Source organism: Salvelinus fontinalis, chromosome 11 (genome assembly GCF_029448725.1).
Source record: "Salvelinus fontinalis isolate EN_2023a chromosome 11, ASM2944872v1, whole genome shotgun sequence".
NCBI classification, from domain to species: Eukaryota; Metazoa; Chordata; class Actinopteri; order Salmoniformes; family Salmonidae; genus Salvelinus; species Salvelinus fontinalis.
Window position 1 is genome coordinate 33,652,040 of NC_074675.1, and position 19,148 is coordinate 33,671,187.

The 19,148-nt window shown below is 43.0% G+C and overlaps 1 protein-coding gene across 6 annotated transcripts; it reads right to left on the minus strand.

Moving 5' to 3' along the window:
- Positions 1-900: 900 nt before the first annotated feature.
- On the minus strand, positions 901-14,481 carry LOC129865598 (myotubularin-related protein 1-like). Of its 6 annotated transcripts, XM_055938494.1 has the most exons (18): positions 13,896-14,481; positions 12,480-12,582; positions 12,297-12,323; positions 11,849-11,872; positions 9,502-9,577; positions 9,157-9,251; positions 8,905-9,012; positions 8,385-8,486; positions 8,139-8,222; positions 7,254-7,403; positions 6,775-6,963; positions 6,170-6,355; positions 5,886-6,044; positions 5,712-5,759; positions 5,508-5,600; positions 5,210-5,323; positions 4,895-5,071; positions 901-4,591 (listed from the first exon to the last, which is right to left on the minus strand). In XM_055938494.1, exons 1-18 carry the CDS (start codon positions 14,018-14,020, stop codon positions 4,418-4,420), a joined length of 2,034 nt encoding a protein of 677 aa, XP_055794469.1. In that variant the 5' UTR covers positions 14,021-14,481; the 3' UTR covers positions 901-4,417. The 6 variants fall into 6 exon arrangements, with proteins under 6 accessions (XP_055794469.1, XP_055794468.1, XP_055794470.1 ...); XM_055938493.1 differs by lacking the exons at positions 11,849-11,872; positions 12,297-12,323 and adding an exon at positions 9,875-9,940; XM_055938495.1 differs by lacking the exon at positions 11,849-11,872.
- Between the last annotated feature and the right edge of the window lie 4,667 nt (positions 14,482-19,148).

Here is a 19,148-nt window from a genome sequence, read left to right on the forward strand (position 1 = left end):
CCATTCACTGGTGTCTCTGTTTTAAAAGTAGTACACTAATATCTAGGAAATAGGGTGTTCTTTGAGACACAGTTCAATTTGGTTCCAGTGCAGATATACTTCATTAAGAATGATCTATTACACAACTGTCTCATTCTTCTTTATCTTATTCTAGAGTGAAATCATCCAGTCGTTGCACTAGCTGTCACTCCAACCCCACTGACCAGTTAGAAGTAAGAACGCAGGGCTCTTATGACATCACAATGTAAACAATGTATTCCGACTGTACCATTCACTTCAGATACATACTAACAATATGGCCTTCTGCATGCACAGAATCCACGCCTGATTCACTAGTGCCTGTCAACTGAACTACACACACACAATTTACGCACGCACGCACGTACATATGTATGCGCAATCACACACACAAAACACACATTTTACATGTATGCACACACACACACACAGTCAATAAAGGCCACTGGTTTGCTAACTAACAATGAGCATCTGAATGTTGGACAATCTTGGATAAATCTTATACTATCAACAGAAATGTGATGATTCCTACTGAGGCTTTCTATACTGCTGCAGTTCTATACTATATCTCACTGCTGTCTCTCACTCTCACTGGCAATACATTATGGAACAACATTCATCAATCAATGAAACCCAATAAAATAATTTGAAAAGAAAAGAAACCCCAAGACTCTGGAGTCTGCTTAAATTTTTTATATCTGTGGAATGTCTGAAGGTTTTTATTGACAATGGCTCAAACACTGGACTGGGTGTACGTCTGTTTCTGTTCTTGCCAACTCCATTGCTGTTGTTGTCAAGACAAACAGTTTGGTGTGACAGGGAGTAGGCATGAAAACACAAACAGACAGGCACTCAGGCTAGCTCATATACAGATATGACATGTTTCCGAGGGGGTTGGGATTTATTTAGAGTATTCACAGAAGCACCAAAGCATAATACCGAATGCTTGACATGTTAGATGACTGAAAAAAAAACACATGGTAAAACACAGAATGCTAAAAAATCTGTGAGCAGCAATGAACGGGGTTCACAGGATGAAAGGAAAGACACAAGATCAGTTGGATAACAAAGCAATCACTCCATCGTGTAGGACAGGGTTCCCCATCTGGTTGCCCGCAGGCTGAATTTGACCCACAGGTGATTTTATTTGGTCGCCCAAGTTTTCAGAGCAAAATGTTTTATTTCATTTTTATTGTTGGACATAAAAAAAAAACACCAAATCAGCTCCAAGTGATTTTAATTATGGAAATCTGTTCCAAAGTATTCCAACGCATAACATGTGATCACATACAATTGTAAGCAGGGTCAGTCAATTACTAATACTCGTAGTAAAAGTATTTATCTTCAACTCACAGTCTGTGGATTCTATTCGATCAGATAGATTGAAATTGTACGTTAAACATCACAGCATAGTTGAAAGATATGTGTCGCGTAGAAACCCGAAGTGGGTGGCCAGCAGAGACAGATGGGATGGGCTGAGGGAAGCTCAGGGTTAGTATGTGGAATTGGAGACAAGTGGGAGTGGATGCTGTGTGGGAGATAGAATGATGGTCAAAGATAAAAGTTAATGGTCAAAGATAAAAAAGTCAAAATAAAACATTAAAAAGTTCTCGGGGGTGGGGAATGGAATTGTATTTTTAATTGTACATTTTTCTTCCTGGGGGGGACTGTGGGAGGGGTCTCAAATGGTTGAGGGACAGCTAATGGAGGGTTCGGGTTCACGTTTTTTGGCCTGGTGGTAGATCGGTCAACGTGCCCTTGAGCAGGGCATTGACCCTGGATGCTTCTGTGTGTTGCTCTGAATGGGAATCTGTTGGATGACCGGTATGATATAGTTGTTGAGCGGCTTCACTGCAAGTATATTGTATGTTTCGAATATTCAATAAATTATGTTAATAGTTTCCTTGTTTAAAAAAATATTAATACCAAAATAGCGACAAGTTTCAAGTTGATAGGCCACTGTGAAGTGATTTAAATGTACACACAGATTTTTGATTTGTCAATAACTCTGCCATCTATTGACCAATTCCTTAGCTTTTCTCAAACTATGAGCCTACATTCAATTTGGTCATATTGTTCAGGAGAACATTTTACGTTTTTTTTTTTTTGCATATTACCATATGTGCTAATACTATTTCTCAAACTCCTTAGGGACTATTGTAAGTCCAAATACCAAATTGAGTTTCTGACTTTTAGTCCATGAGAATATTTATGACTATTTTAAGCATTACCATTATATAGTCATAAAAGTAAATTGTTAAGTTTCCTTTTTTAATTTCAATGCCCTAAAACATTTCCAGTTGATTCCAGGCCATTGTGGAGTGGATTTACAAAGGATATAAATACACGTCAAATCAAATGTCCTGATTTATCAATAACTCGGCCATCTCTCAACCAATCATTTAGCTCAGGGGTAACAAACTCATTCCACAGAGGGCCGAGTGTCTGCAGGTTTTTCCTTTCAATTAAGACCACCGGGTTCCGGTGGGAAGGAGAAAAAGGGGATACCTAGTCTGTTGTCCAACAATGAATTCAACTGAAATGTGTCTTCCGCATTTAACCCAAGCCCTCTGAATCAGAGAGGTGCGGTGCGGTTGCCTTAATCGACACCCACGTCTTTGGCGCCCGGGGAACAGTGGGTTAACTGCCTTGCTCACCGGTAGAACGACAGATTTTTACCTTGTGAGCTCGTGATTCGATCCAGCAACCTTTCAATTACAGGCCCAACGCTCTAACCACTAGGCTACCTGCCGCCCCATAATTAGTGACCTTAATTCATCAATCAAGTACAAGGGTGGAGCGAAACCTGCCGACACTCAGCCCTCCGTGGAATGAGTTTGACACAATGTACTTTAGCGTTGCTCAAGCTAAGTTAAGAGATGGGCCTACATACCGAATTTGGTGTTATTTGTACATTTTCAAGATGGAGGAAAATCTATCCTGACCTTATGGGTCCTTGAAGCAAATTTGTTCACCTACATACAATGTTTCAAGTCTCTAGGTCAAACGGGGCGACGGATATGAGGGCGTAAGTGAGACTGTTTATAACAGCACCACCTATAGGCCAATTCGTGCCATTTTTTATTTTTTTTTTTACACACCAAGTTACTCATGGCCTCTAGGTTCTGTGTGCCAAAATAGAAAATATGTTACAAATCGATTCATAAGTTATTTGACCATGTCAACCCAAAAAATAATTAAGAGAAACACAATAGGTTATAATAATTGGAAAATAAACAAATACATATGACATTTACCACGGAACAGCACAGTAATGAGAACATAAGCTTGACACAGGAAACAGTGTTATAACCATCACGACACAGGAAACAGTTATAACCACCATAATACAGTAGAAACCACACATGTCAAAGACATTAAGGTTAGTTAGGCTTAAATGATATTGATCTAATCCTCAAGGAAAAGGATATGGGTATCATATGATAGCAGTATTGCTGCAGTGTGTCTTCAAAGCCACAATGGGGATACGAGCTCAGACCACATTACCATTGATTAACGTCGGCAGAGGGCAAGGAGAGCATCTTGGTGCAATTGGTAACATAAAATGAGGATTTGGCATCAGCACAATGAAAGAAAAGTCACAAAGGAATACCACAGATAACAAGAGTACAAGATATAATACAGATCATATGGATATCACCATTGCATAGAAATTAAACGCACATTGAATAGAAAAAAAATTACCTAAAAATGCAGAGTAAAAAAACAAGTGCACAGAGACTTTCAATGGAACGTGTTGATAGGAACACAACATACACAAAGGTAAACCTCCAGTCAGGGCACATTAAACGGACGGACAGGAAGAGGGGGCACATTATATTATAGAGTAATAGTTATGGCACAGCTGGATCAGGTTAAGTTAGTACAGAGAGAGAGAGATCTTATTCAGACTACACTCCAAATGGCACCCTATTCCCTACATAGTGCACTACTTTTGAACGGGCCCTATAGGGAATAGGCTGCCATTGAGTTGATATAACATGCTTATTAATACATGCTTACTGGAATGTGGCAGTTAAGTGCTGTTGATAGTTTAGAAATATGAAATCAATTAGAAATTGTAATAGAGTATGCGTAAAGAGTATACTACTTTTGGTCGGTAGAAATATATTAGTTACATCTATTTATATTTACACTTTCAACGTTCGACAAAAATACTATGGTGCATTTCTCTCAATACTGTAATATTTCTTTCAACAATTACATTACCATATATCTTTTCTCTTATTTGAACACAACCAAGAACAAGACTTTGTTACAAGTGTGTACTTATTTTCTCTATGATAAAAACACTTGATGTGAAAAACTAGGGGAACACAAAGAAAACGTGTTGGTAGGGGTATGTGTGTGTATCAGACGGTGTTGTGTGTGTGTGTATTCAGACGGTGGTGTGTAGGGGCGTGCCCCCGCTGTGTGACGGTGATGATGTGCGTTCTGATGAAGAGGAAAGAGAGCCGTGTGATGAAGATGCTTCTCTCTGTAGCTCTTCAACCTTCCTCTGTAACTCAGCTTTCAGGAACAACAACTCCTTCAGGTTCTGGTGCACTGGCATCTGATGGGGAGAGATACATAGTTAGTAAGATATACACAAACATAAAACGCATTTGGAAAGTATTCAGACCCCCTCACTTTTTCCACATTTTGTTACGTTACAGCCTTATTCTAAAATATACTGTATATATTTTTAAATTCTAGTTTTTCTAAATAGTATAGTACGATTAGTACACAGTTAAGCAGTTTATGTAAGGAATAGGCAAGACAGATTTCAGAACCCACACACTTTTCCTTCCTTCCTTCCTTTCCTTCCTTCCTTCACAAGCACACTACCACCCACAAACGTGCACAACACCCCTACCTGCGGCCTCATACGGGGGTTCCATCGCACGTAATACCCGGTCCACAGCTCCAGGTGTCTAACACTAGCCAGAGGGTACAGGACGTGGTGCTCATAGTCCACATAGAACGGGTTGGTGAAGTCCTCTGGTTGACTGTTGATGTAGGACCATAAAGAGACTGTCTTAGTCTGGACTTTCTGTGGAGGAAGAAGGAAGAAGAAGAGGCAGATGGGCAGGAGTCAATTAACATTCCATAGACAGTTTTACTGTAAGAGACCAGCTGAGAACTGTACCTCTCAGCCTCCCACCCCCGCCGGTGAAGAAATGATACTTACATTGGCGACTCTCTCCTGTTCGCTGTTGTAGAGGAACGTACCAAAGAGACAGCTGTAGAGGTGGTCCAGAATGGTGATTAGGAACAACTCATTGAACTCAAATGCTGCAGGGAACTTGGAACAAATAAAGAGACAGAAAGACAGATTGAGTATAACTACACAATTACCTGTGTGTGAGTGTGTGTGTGTGTGTAGCAGGGAAGTCTCACCAGATGTGCATCTACATGCATGTACTGTGAGTGTTTGTGTCTGTCTGTGCGTGCGTGCGTCCCTGTGCGCGTGTGTGTGTAACACTCACCTGTCGGGTCATCTGCCAGACACAGTCTATAAATTGGATGAAGAGAGGTGATCTCTCCGAGTTGGCATGGTTCTCATCCCCATGGCCCACACGCTGAGAAACACACCCACACAGGTTATTAAACACACACATACAAAGATCCCCTCAGACATCTTTAAGAAAACACACAAGAAACCATGCGGACACCACACACACTCCTCTCACCGCGGCGAACTTGTGTCCGAAGCTGATCCACTCCTTCTCCAGCAGCACCTGAGAAGACACACCTCTTATACTTTACTTATAACACAAATGACGACAGAGACAAAGGTTTCCCTTCCTCACTCACTACAGTCTGCTCTCCCTCTCTCTTCCCTTCCTTCCTTCCTTCTTACTCACCTGGAAACCCCTGAGGGTGCGGTAGTGGCTGTCCAGCATCAGCATGGCCAGAGAGGTGAGCTGGGCTGTCCGGTCCCACCCATCACTACAGTGGACCACCACAGAGGTTTTACCAGACTCCAGCTTGTCAGCTATACGCACTGCACCCACAAGGAGGACCTGGGTAGGGGGATGATATGTAAGGACTTGTGAAAATGTGTTGTGTGCGTATCCGTCTCTCTCCCTTGAGCCAGTGTGTGTGTATGCGCCTGTGAGCAAAAGAGAGAGAGAAACAGAGTCCTCACCCGCATGTACTCTAGCCAGTGTGTCTGGTCGACTGCAGAGTGCCAGTGAGCCTCATCGGTACTAGGGTAGACCACTTCCTTCAGTTTCCTCAGTGACTCCCTCATCACGTGGATGTTGGGGATCTCCAGGAAGTTGAGTTCTACGTTGTGATAGAAACTCTCACTCTCATAACCACCATCCTTAGCCTAGGGGAGAGGGATGGAAAGGACATTTAGCAGAGCGAAAAAGGGAGGAGTGGCAAAAGAGAAACAGAAGAGAAAAAAAGATAAAATGAAAAAAAGGGAGAGGGCAGGAGAGAGAAGAGAGGAATGCAGCAGAAGGCGAGGAAGAGATGGAAACAGACATGAAGTAATCAATAACCCTTGGAGAGCTGGTGGTGTGACAAGAGTAACCTCAAAACAGGCAGACACAGTTACAGGACATTCACCAAAAATGCTCAAACACCGTACATACCAGACATTGACCATACCATCACTTTACGGTCACCATAAAACACAGAGTGATATAGAACGTAGCTGAGATTCAAGTCAAACTTAGCTTGAACACCAATGCTTACATCACGGTCTCCAGTTGACTACATCGGTCTTAAATTGCAATAGATCACCTTGTTGTTGTCTGCCACGCTGCTCTGTCGGGCGTCAAATATGGTGAGTTTGTGAGACTGTGCGTTAGCATCCATGATGGTCTGGAGGTATCTTTCGTCCTCCTTGCAGCGCCGGTCAGAGGGTCCCACTAAAGGCTGACTGCTACGGACTATAGTGGCCTGGCTCTCCGGGTGGATCCATGACAATACCTAAAGAAGAGGAAGGAGAGAGAGAGCAAACGAGAGAGCGAGGAAGGAAGGAGAGAGTTAGCTGGCTGCTAAGGCCTATAGTGGCCTGGGCTCTCTGGGTGGATTTATGGTAAACACCTAGCGGGGTACAAGGTAAGTTTCGGCATAATTTTGAAGATAACATTTGAGGAATCTTTCCAGGTAACTTTCAAAATAACAGCACATTTAAACATGTACACAGTATACACAAAGCTAGCACCAACAGGTAAAACATTTTTTTTCTTCTCCACACATACCACCCCCACACGTACCGGTATGCGGTGCCTGGCCCTGAAGGCCACAACTCGTTTGAGGTCGTCGTCCTTGATGCTTGTGGGGATGACCAGCAGGGCAGGGTAGGTGTCACACACCTCATAACTACTGTTCATCTTACTGATGGTCCAACTCTCGTTGGGAAGACCCTGGTGTGGGGAGAGCAGGAATACAAGAACTTCTAAATGTAGTGAAGAACAGTTCATTCATCAGTTCTTTAACTACAGTACTGCAGAAACCAATTTTTTTTAAGCAAGTCAGCCATATCAGCTATGTTTTTTTTAAAAGGAAGTAAATGAGGCTGAATTAACTGTTTCACTGCCAAACAAGACTCCGCTGATAGCCAGGTGTAGCAGTGGTAAGGTGTTGGGACTCTGCTGTTGGGACAGCTTTATGTAGGCCCTAACAGTTTGTGGGCACCGCTTATCACCGTTCTAGTTCAATTAATGTATTGTTTAGTGTTGTGGCTTTGCTGGCATGCATCCCACGTTTTTTTGCCCCACCAAGATTTACATGCTAAAATCGCCACTGGAACTAACAACCACCAGATTTAGTGGAAAAATTTGAAGGTATGTATTCACATATCAAAATGAAAATAGAATTTAAAACATGTTATTTCTTACGGTAAATGTGTGTTTAGTTGTCCATTACTTGCAAAGTAATGTACAGAACATCTGCATTTATCCATTACATATCCGTTAGTCTTACATGAAACATTTCAAAGGACTTTAAGACTCAAAGCAAATAAATCTCAGGGGATCTCTCTAATTACTAACACAGGATTTCTCCAATTACACAGACATTTCAGATTTTCTAATGTTGGAAAATCAGGAATATTATTTTTTATGTCATCTGTTCTCTTAGCTAATATCAGCCATGGTTACCTGTCTCTTGTACTCAGATATGGGATCGTACACCTTCCATCCGTCCACAAGAAACTTCTCCTTATACAGGAAGGCAAACAAGGGCTGCAAAGGGATAAAACAGGGAGAGTAAGTGACAGGTCTCAACAAATGAACAAGCAAGGATTTTAACTAAGATCACAACCCATATTGAGTTACATGCCGGCACCTATCAGAATGCTAGGATCCTTAACTCCCGCCCTGTATTGGTTGATTGACAGGTCTTACCAGGCCATTTGATAGGGGGAAGGTGTGTTTTGTTAGAACCTCCACTATCTCTGGTTGGCTGGCGTCCTCCTTCTTATAGGCAAACCTGGGACTACGCATGTCCTGATGGAGGGAGAGAGAAAGGGGAGAGAGAGAGGAGAAGAGAGTTTTTATAAGTAAAATCTATGAACACAAATGAAATCAGATATTCCAACAATCCTTCCTTCAACTCTCGTACACAATTCGTAAACCTGTGGGCAAGCACATGCATTTTAACAGAGAATCCTAAGTGTGTGTAACTCCTGGGTTGTACAAGGCTGTTATAAGCAGTCATAACAACCGCCATCAGTGGCCAGAGTGATGGAGGGAACATATAGGACATCGAGATAGTCTGTAGTCTGTAAGGTACAGACTATCTCGATGTCCTATATGTTCCCTCCATCACTCTGGCCACTGATGGCGGTTGTTATGACTGCTTATAACAGCCTTGTGCAGGTTTAATAAACAGGCTTTATAACAGTAGCAGGGTGTGCTTTCTCACCTTACAGACTATCTCCATGCCCTGTGTGTTCTCTCCATGACTCTGGACACTGATGGTCTCGAGACGACTGATCGCTCCCAGGTTCACATCCAGGATGAACGGAGTATCCTGGGAAAATAGTGGGATGAGAAAGGGACGGGAATGAGACGGGAACAGGATGGGGAAGTTTACATATAAACGTTTTAAATAAAGAGTTGGGTGAACAAGGGTCAAGCTTGAGTCAAACTTGAGTGTGTATGTGGGTGCTCTTACCCTCTCCAGGCTGATAAAGTATAGTTTATAGTCGGTGCTGGTGAGGGTTCCTGTCACCAAGCCAGTGAAGGGACAGATGTACATCACATCCTTGGCTGAGGGGACAAACAACAAAGCAAACAGACATGTCAACAACTAGAGCTCCTCTCATATTAGGCTGAAGACAAGAGAGAGGAAAACAGAAAGGTAGAGAAAAATGGGAAAAGAAGTCCAAATGGAGAAAAAGAGATCTAGAGGGAGAGAGAGAGGGAGAGGCACACAGAAAGGTAGTGGCTGGATTCGAGAGAGAGCGAGAGAACGTGAGCACGAGCGACAGCGAGACAGAGACACAGAATGGATGCCCACCCACAGCCTTGATGGTCTCTCCCGGAACCAGTGGAACCTCATCCATCTGGACCTGCATGGTTCCGTCTCTGAGAGCCTAGAACATAGAACCATAGAACCATCTCAGAGATCTAGAACATCTGGTTCTAAGCAGAACCTTTTCTCACTGTCCGAGCTACAGCTACACAGCCAAAGAGAGGGGGAGGCAGAAGGAGAATGAAACGAAGGTTGTAGGTGGAAGAGAAGGAATGGACAGAGAGAGGGGGGAGAAGAGAGAGTGAAAGCGACAGAGAAATAGACAAGGGGAAAGGGGCAGCAGTAGATAAGGAACAGAGGAGGCCGAAGGGGCAGGAGAGAGGGATGGAGGGAGTGATGGACAGAGAGCAAAACTTGCCAAAGCGTGGGGGGGAAGCTCAGAGTCCCTATCGCCTTGGTAACAATGCCCCCTTTCCATAAAGTCCTGGACCAAGATGGGAGGCAAGGCAAGCGTGGAAGCGGAGAGAAAGAGAGAACGAAGGGAAGAGTTAATTCTCTTACAGTTGCAAGTTATGGTGAGAGAACAAGAGAGAAAATGAGGAAAGAGAAAATGAGAGAGAGAACGTGAGAGAAAGAGAGAATGCAGAAGGGGCAGAGAGGTTGATAAAAGGGTCTTTGAGGCCTAGAAGGTCACAGAGACCGGACGTGAGCATTAAGTGGGTGAAGCACTGTGGAGAAATTAGAATAGTTAGAGTCAGTAGAGTTCTAACCGGAAGTGAAGAAGGGAGCAAAGCTGCGACCTCACTATGGAAAAGAAAAGTGATGTAATCAACGGCTAATGTTTAGTATATTGTAAATCAGTCTGACAGTATTTTTGACAGTATTTCAATATGTAGGAAGTATGGTTTGAAATGACAAATGCATCAGAAATGGTATAGAGAAGTTGAGAAGACCATCAGTTAATGAGTTTGTAGGATTTTCTGTGTATAAAAGAACATCATTATTAGCCTGGTTACCATCCAATTGGCAACAGATTTTAATGAGAACATTCTAAAATCTGCATAAAACAATATGTACATTTCCCCACCAGAGGTGCTTACATCAAATTGACTTGTTTAACTAGGCAAGTCAGTTAAGAACAAATTCTTATTTACAATGACGGCCTACACCGGCTAAACCCGGTCGACGCTGGGACAATTGTGCGCCGCCCTATGGGACTCCCAATCACGGCCGGTTGTGATACAGCCTGGAATCAAACCAGGGCCTGTAGTGACGCCTCTAGCATTGAGATGCAGTGCCTTAAGACTGCTGCGCCACTCGGGAGCCCACGAAATTCCAATGATGATTTTGTCACACAAATTGTTGCGTTATATAGCGAGTGTGTCCTCTCTGATATTGGCACGTGCACTCTAGCCAACAGCTCACAGATACAGTGCAGGTATAGCCTACTTCACGATGAGATTATTATGGACAAAAGAGCGAGATTCTTTTTATTTGTCAAACGGCAGTCAAGCATCTATCATCATGTCACTAGAATAAAACCCTCTATAGTTATTGGAAAGGAGCATCAACCTCATTGCTGTGCACTTTCAGCACCCTGTGAAGTAACTTATTTCATCTGCAGCCTTAATAAACTGCACGTTTTCACGAGTCGTAGTGGGAGGACCACAACACATTATCTTGTGACTCCAAGTTCACTTCGATATGATGGTTATTATATCAATATTTGCGCATAAAGGCGATTCCACACATAATACATTTTACCGACACAAAAAGATTTTGTTGACATTTGGAAAGTTAAGCGGCAAATTTGCTGTTTCCATCAGGCCTGTCGTGACATTTTTTTATCCGGCATTTCCCTTACTCTAATAAAAAGGTTGGATGGAAACCTGGTTATTGATTCTGTTATTTTCCCCCCAGTTTGATTTAGAAAAGATAGAGCCACATTTGTAGTAAGTAAACAGAAACGGCTCGGTTTATTACAACCATATCTAGTGGCTACCGGAGGCTACTGACGAAACCAGTGTTCCATGAATGAAGCACAATGAAAAACATATTTCGGACTTTCTCTCGCAACCCTATTTTCAAATCAGGCGAGCCCACACGGGGTCGCGACCTCTGGTTTGGGAAACGCTGGCCTTGACCTTGAAGGCTGTAGACCCGCAGTATCTTTATCCTTGAAAGTAATAGCTACAGGTACAAACAGCATGACAGCTCCTACAAACTACTGCACAAAGAACTAGCTGACAACCATAAAAATAGAAGTAGAACATCACAAATAAACGATATGTAGGTAATCACAAAGAAACACACTCCTTGACAGGTTGTACTAAGATAACCTACAAATATTAAAAAGGCTGTTGGGTAGATGCCACCAGTCATCAAATCTTACCCTGAGAACAGGCCTCTTGGACACCTGTGGGTTACAGACAACCGCACACACCGAGTTACTACACACACAACCACACTCTCCGGGTTAACACTCACATACACAAAACACACAGAGCTAAAGGATAGGCCTAGCAGACCCCTGAACAGTGGTGTATCCCCGGAAGGCAAAGCTGCAACAGACAGCAAGAGAAGCATTGACACACTGAATACAAAAGCTATAACCTCAATTCAGAAACAGACTAAAATAATGCTTTCTGAACAGTGCAAAGAGAGAGACAGACAAAAGGTTGACTGTGGCCTTTGCAAAAAGAATGACATTGCATGAATGAGTCAGTTGCTATAGAAAAGACTCAGCATAGGAAGACTACCTAAATCACTCTACACTGGGTACATAGAGCGTGTAAGCACACACACACAAGCAACACTGCTGCTGCTATGGTTAACCTTACCCTTGGGAGATCTGTCCTTCTCCCAACCTGTCAGTCAGAAAACACAGGTTATGACGTGTGTGTCCAAACCTGTTATTGTGTGTGCATTGGTGTGTGTTGTCATAAGCCTGCTATTACAAACAGCAAGTGTGTGTGTGTGTATCAGTGCTTGTGCATGCGACCAACCACGCGTGTTTCCCCCACCTTGAAGTCTCTGGATGCAGTGTCTGGGGGTATGGATGACATCTGGATGGAGATGGTGGCTGCTATCAGCTGCTTACACCACTCCACATGAGAACCTGTGGGACTGGGCGAGGGATGAAGGGAGAGGGGGGTGAGAGAAACAGACAGACGAAGGTATATAGGGGATATACAGAAAGACAGAGAGACACAGATAGACGAAGGAATATGGGATATACAGAAAGAGAGGGAGAGAGAGAGAGAGAGAGAGACATGAGGGAGAGGGGAATAGACAGAGAGAGTTCAAAGGAGAGAGGGACAAGGGGACACAAAAACAAAGAGACAGACAGAGTGGGACAGAGGGCTCAATAGTGGTTTCAAGGGAGGGAGAAAGAGAGCAATGTTTAAGAGATACCAGAGGTAGGCAGTCAGTCAGTCACGCACAGTAGTAGGCTACATAACATTAAAAAAGCCTGTTTGCAACATCTGGGCAAAAATAGGTCGTGGTTAGGCGGATTCCTGCTGGGCAAAGCCACTGCTTTAGAACAGGGGCGTGTTCACTTGGCACAGATTAGTGATGGGCATTCCGAGTCTTTTCGGCGAGCCGGCTCATTTGGCTCCCAAACGGCTCTTTTTTTCCACAATGCTTAAAAAAACGACCTAGAACAATAAAATAAAAAAATAATCCCCAATGTGAAGCCCAAAAGTCTGCCATTATGTCAGCTCGTGAAATGCGCATTCAAATACATTTTTAACTGGCCAAATATGGAATATTACGTTTTTCTTAACGCACTGCAAAAAAGAGCGTGGACCAGATTTACTTGCTCTCCCCACATTTATTGTTTATGCAGTGAGGATTCATCCTCATTATTTTGTAACTTATCCGTAGAAAATCTTTTGAGCTCAAAAAGCAGTGTGCAAAATCAGGGCACCAAATGAACGGCTCTTTCACCGATGCGATTCAGTTCCCGACGTTCACCAAAAAGATCCGTTCAACGACCCATTACTAGCACAAATCCCTACGCCCATCTGGCGCTCTTGTTGCCGAAATACACAAGAGACACAGTAGCTTACTTTGAATTTACTGCATGTTACAGCACAATGAAACGCTTTGAAAATCAAACGTTAAACTCTTTGAAAATAACACTAACAACATGTCAAACAAGTACCTAAATGCATGCAGGCAGGCTATTGCCTAGGAAAGAACAAGTCACTTTTCTACAACGATAGGCCTATACACCGCCCAAGAGCCAATACTCAAACATAACGAACGCTGTACTAACATTCTAAACGTTTTGTAACATATGACAAACAATGTCTGCAGCCTACGAAAAGGGGAATTCGTTCTTATATTTCTACTGCCCAGTGCAAAATCATCAGAACAGTGTAGCTAGTAACACGAACAGTTTTGTAGCGACACCGGAAAAGCTATATATTCACCTGTCCAATGTCTCCACGCTAGCCTGTGTCGATCCAGAGTTGGCCAGCGTTCGTGGCTTGTTGTTTCGATTCGGTACTCCCGGCAGCGCAGGGCTATCTCCTCCTCCAACCGACTGCTTTTCCATTTTAGTCTCCACTCAACCCCGTTTCCTTCCCGTTAGATGACGGATCAAATCGGCTTCCTTTCTGAAGGTCGACAAATCTGTGTCGCGGCAACGTGTTTAAGAATTGACTTTGTTTTATACCGATGAGACTGACTCTTCCGCTAGCTAGCTCACAGCACGCACGAGAGAGAATACGGATGTTCGCTAGCTTCCGAGTCTCATTCTGTAATGAAATAGAGCCGGTGAGTTTATTTTGCAGACTTGAGGAAGCAGTCAGTGAGCTCAACCCTGGAGCAGGACAGCACACACCTTGCCCAGGCGAACCATTAAGATCACCCAAAATGCTCACATCCTTACTAACCAGCCTCAGCAACACATAGATTGAGGATAAATTTGAGGCCTGCTTCCAAAAAATGGTTATTACATTGTTAGTGTTCCTGCAAATGTAGGTCACAAGAGGCTTACTACATGTGGCCTATTGTAACTAACGACTGACTGAGGGCAAATGGCATCAACCAGCCTCATCAGCAACAGACGCCTAGACAGGGAAATGTAAAAGGGTGTAGGGATTTTATAGTAAGCCTGGAAAATGTAATAAATACCATTTAAAATAACACAAGCATATTGCTATTACATTGTTATAACTAACTTCTTTCTAAGCAGGGTTTCTCACACACCCAGAGACAGATGGCTGACACAGAACATTCCTAAACACTGATAAGAAAAGGGTGCAGACACACACACATACTCAAGGACGGAGGGCTGACTACGCACACACAAAATCTCCTGCTTAGCTGAACATTTGATAACAAAGAACTTTTGCTATAAGACTCAGAAGGATGACGCCCAGCTCATCAGGACCAATCTGAGAAGACAACAACCTGTCCAGAACCAACCAAAGGACCAGAACTTCCAGACTCAACCTACTTTCTGTGTTGTATAAAATGTCTATGCATTCTGTTATCTGGGCTTTTTCTGGAGGTTCTCTATGAGCCGAAGGAACGAGACCGTATACGCTTGTACCAGATATCTTTACTCATAATTAAACTGTCGCTTGTCATACAATTTATCACCTTGTCTGAATCGATCCTTGACCGGCTCGCCCTTCTCCATATCCAATTATCAACAAAAACTAATAGCCTAGATCATAAGAGGTTACTACAACATATAGCCTGATGTAGCACTGGGGGGGATATTAAACATATTGATCACTTGAAAGGTCACTGGGTCGTTCCACGAAATCAGTCCCATTTCGGTAATGTAAGTTTATTTCACATAATTTAACATTCGGTTATATAGGCAGAGAATTTTCCCATCTCGAGGTTAAATAAAAAATGCCTATATTAAGTGCCAAATAAAGTAAAAGGGTTGACGATTTCATCTTAATTCATCCAAAAATCCCTGTGTGAGAGGAGAAATGGAAGCTTAGTGTGCAACATGGAGGTGCAATTAAATGCAAGCTTAGTTTTCTACCACAAAACACCAGAAGTTTGCCAGAAAGAGTAGAACCAGCTTACCTGCATTTACAATGTGATTGTTGTTCAACGTTTCTTTTGAAAATAATATTTACAAATAAATAGTTTCACCATATTAAAATGAGCATTCACATTACAGGGTTGACCTTAAAATGGTAAAATGTTTTACCTTGAAATCACATCACTAATAGCTGTCTATTTACCACCACAAACCGATGCTGGCGCTAAGACCGCACTCAACGAGCTGTATAAGGCCATAAGCAAACAAGAAAATTCTCATCCAGAGGCGGCGCTCCTAGTGGCCGGGGACTTTAAAGCAGGGAAACTTAAATCAGTTTTACCTCATTTCTACCAGCTTGTTACATGTACAACCAGAGTAAAAAAAACTCTAGACCACCACCAATTGTGCACTCAAAAAATAGCATGGTATTATTTCACTGTAATAGCTACTGTAAATTGGACAGTGCAGTTAGATTAACAAGAATTTAAGCTTTCTGCCCATATCAGATATATCTATGACCTGGGAAATGTTCTTGTTACTTAGCTCAACCATCCCGTGGTGGGGGGTCACCAATCCCGTAGAGGTTAAAAGCAAAAACTAAAGCAGGAAGTACCAGTGACTCGCTCAATACGGAAGTGATCAGGACTGGAATATGTTCCGGGATTCTTCCAATGGCATTGAGGAGTACACCACATCAGTCACTGGCTTCACCAATAAGTGCATCGATGACGCTGTCTCCACAGTGACCGTATGTACATTCCCCAACCAGAAGCCATGGATTACAGGCAACATCTGCACTGAGCTAAAGGGTAGAGCTGCCGCTTTCAAGGAGCGGGACTCTAACCCGGACGCTTATAAGAAATTCCGCTTTGCCCTCCGACGAACCATCAAACAGGAAAAGCGTCAATACAGGACTAATATTGAATACTACTATACCAGCTACGATGCTTGTTGGATGTGGTAGGGCTTGCAAACTATTACTGACTACAAAGGGAAGCACAGCCACGAGCTTCCCAGTGACACGAGCCTACCATACGAGCTAAATTACTTCAATGCGCGCTTCGAGGCAAGCAACACTTAAGCATGGCATGAGAGCACAGGCTGTTCTGGACAACTGTGTGATCACTCTCTCCGTAGCCAATATAAGTAAGATCTTTAAACAGGTCAACATTCACAAGGCCGCAGGGCCAGACGGCTTACCAAGACGTGTACTCAGAGCATGCGCTGACCAACTGGCAAGTGTCTTCACTGACATTTTCGAGTCTGTACTACCAACATGTTTCAAGCAGACCACCATAGTCCCTGTGCCCAAGAACACCAAGGTAATGACTACATCTGTAGCCATGAAGTGCGTTGAAAGGATGGTCATGGCTCACATCAACACCATTATCCCAGAAACCCTAGACCCACACCAATTTGCATACCGCTCCAACAGATCCACATATGATGCGATCTCTATTGCACTCCACACTGCCCTTTCCCACCTGGAAAAAAAGAACACCTACGTGAGAATGCTATTGACTACAGCTCAACATTCAACACCATATTGCTCTCAAAGCTCATCACTAAGCTAAGGACCCTGGGACTAAACACCTCCCTCTGAAACTGGATCCTGGCCTTCCTGACGGGCCGCCCCCAGGTGGTAAGGGTAGGTCACAACACATCTGCCACACTGATCCTCAACACGGGGTGTGCCCAGTCCCCTCCTATACTCTGTTCACCCATGGCTGCATGGCCAAGCACAACTCCAACGCCATCATTAAGTTTGCAGACGACAACAGTGGTATGCCTGCTCACTGACAACGATGAGACAGTCTATAGAGAGGTCAGAGACCTGGCAGTGTGGTGCCAGGATAACAACATATCCCTCAACATAATCAAGACAAAGGAGATAATTGCGGACTACAGGAAAAGGAGGGCCAAGCACGCCCCCATTTTCATCAATGGGGCTGTAGTGGAGTAGGTTGAGAGATTCAAGTTCCTTGGTGTCCACATCACCAACAAACTAGAACGGTCCAAACACACCATGACAATCGTGAAGAGGGCACAACAAAGCCTATTCCCCCTCAGGAAACTAAAAAGATGTGGCATGGGTCCTCAGATTCTCAAAAAGTTCTAAAGCTGCACCATCGAGAGCATCCTGACTGACCAGTTGCATCACCGCCTGGTATGGCAACCGGTCGGCCTCCGACTGCAAGGCACAACAGAGGGTGGTGCATACAGCCCAGCACATTTTATTTTTTAACTTCAGTTTATTTAGTAAATACTTTAACACTTATTTTTCTTAAAACTGAATTGTTGGTTAAGGGGTTGTAAGCATTTCACAGCACATGTGACAAATAACATATTATTTGATTTGAAATACATAATCTCCAGAAATTGCTTTGTCAAAACAACAAAATAACTTGGGCTCAACAACGATAGTGAAACATGGGTTAAAATCTTCCTAGAAGTCACAGAGGGTGCACAGAGGGACATGCCAAAGTGACTCATTTCGTGGAACAACCCCACTAATGGAATAGACCTAGTGAACGTTCAGTAGTCTGAATGTCATTTATAGTAGGAATCGATTCCAGGGAGCTAGATAATCTCATTTAAATGCAGCTATAATGTATAAAACAAGCATTTTGAACCAATTCCAATATCCTAAGGAGACGTGAACTGGTGCTTCTGTTATATTTAGGGCTGAGATATGCTATGATGGGACAAGGTCTGAATATCCACAATCTTCTCCGATCCACAATTTTCACATCAGCAGACATAAGATATTTTGCACATTTCCTTATGATCCTGAATAAATAAAGGATAACTTACCACAAGAATTTGAACGAAAGAATCAATCCATTTTTTTTTTTTTAAAGTGAGAAATCTTTAAATTAATTTAATCAGCATTATTTACACAACAAGAGCCGGTCAAAACAACCAACAGTGGAGCACTCATACATGAGAGGGAGTAGTACAGCCCGGATCCCACATCGATTCGTGTTGTCTTGCCAAAACTCCCACGTAGTCTGGGTGCAAGTCTGTTTCTGCTCGTCATGGCATGAACAGAAAGAAAGCCTCGTCTGAGCCAGGACGTCCCATAGGACAACAGCCCATCTCCTATTTCAGTAGGGTGAGGCAGGTGGTTGTAAAAGTACACCCCCTGGACAGAATGCCCCCTGAAAGACACTCAAGCTAACTCCTATGGTCACGAGTCATGACTCACAAGGACTTTGCAAGACAGCACAAACTGATTTGGAACCAGGCTAGGGAGTCGTAAGTAGGCATTAATATGACAAAGAAACCCCCCTTTAGACTATATATTACCTACGTTAAGATATAATAAATGAAGAAAAAAAATAATAATGAGTGACAGTTTGCTTGTGTCCCAAATTGTACCCTAGTCCCTATATAGTGCACTACTTTTGTAGTGCACTAGGGTGCCATTTATCAGAGTCCTCAATTCCTCAAGGTCTGGCATTTAATCCAACTTGCTATGGGAATGTTTACGGTAGTGCCTTTGTTTACAAACTACTGTCCATGCAGACTTCTTATTGTGGAAAATGGAATCATCTACTTGTCAGAGGAGTCTACTTGGTAGTAGTAGTAGGTTTGAACAGTTCCCATAACCATTCTGGCATTTCATTTGACCATGGGGGAAAAAGAGCTACACTGAAATTCGAGTTTGATT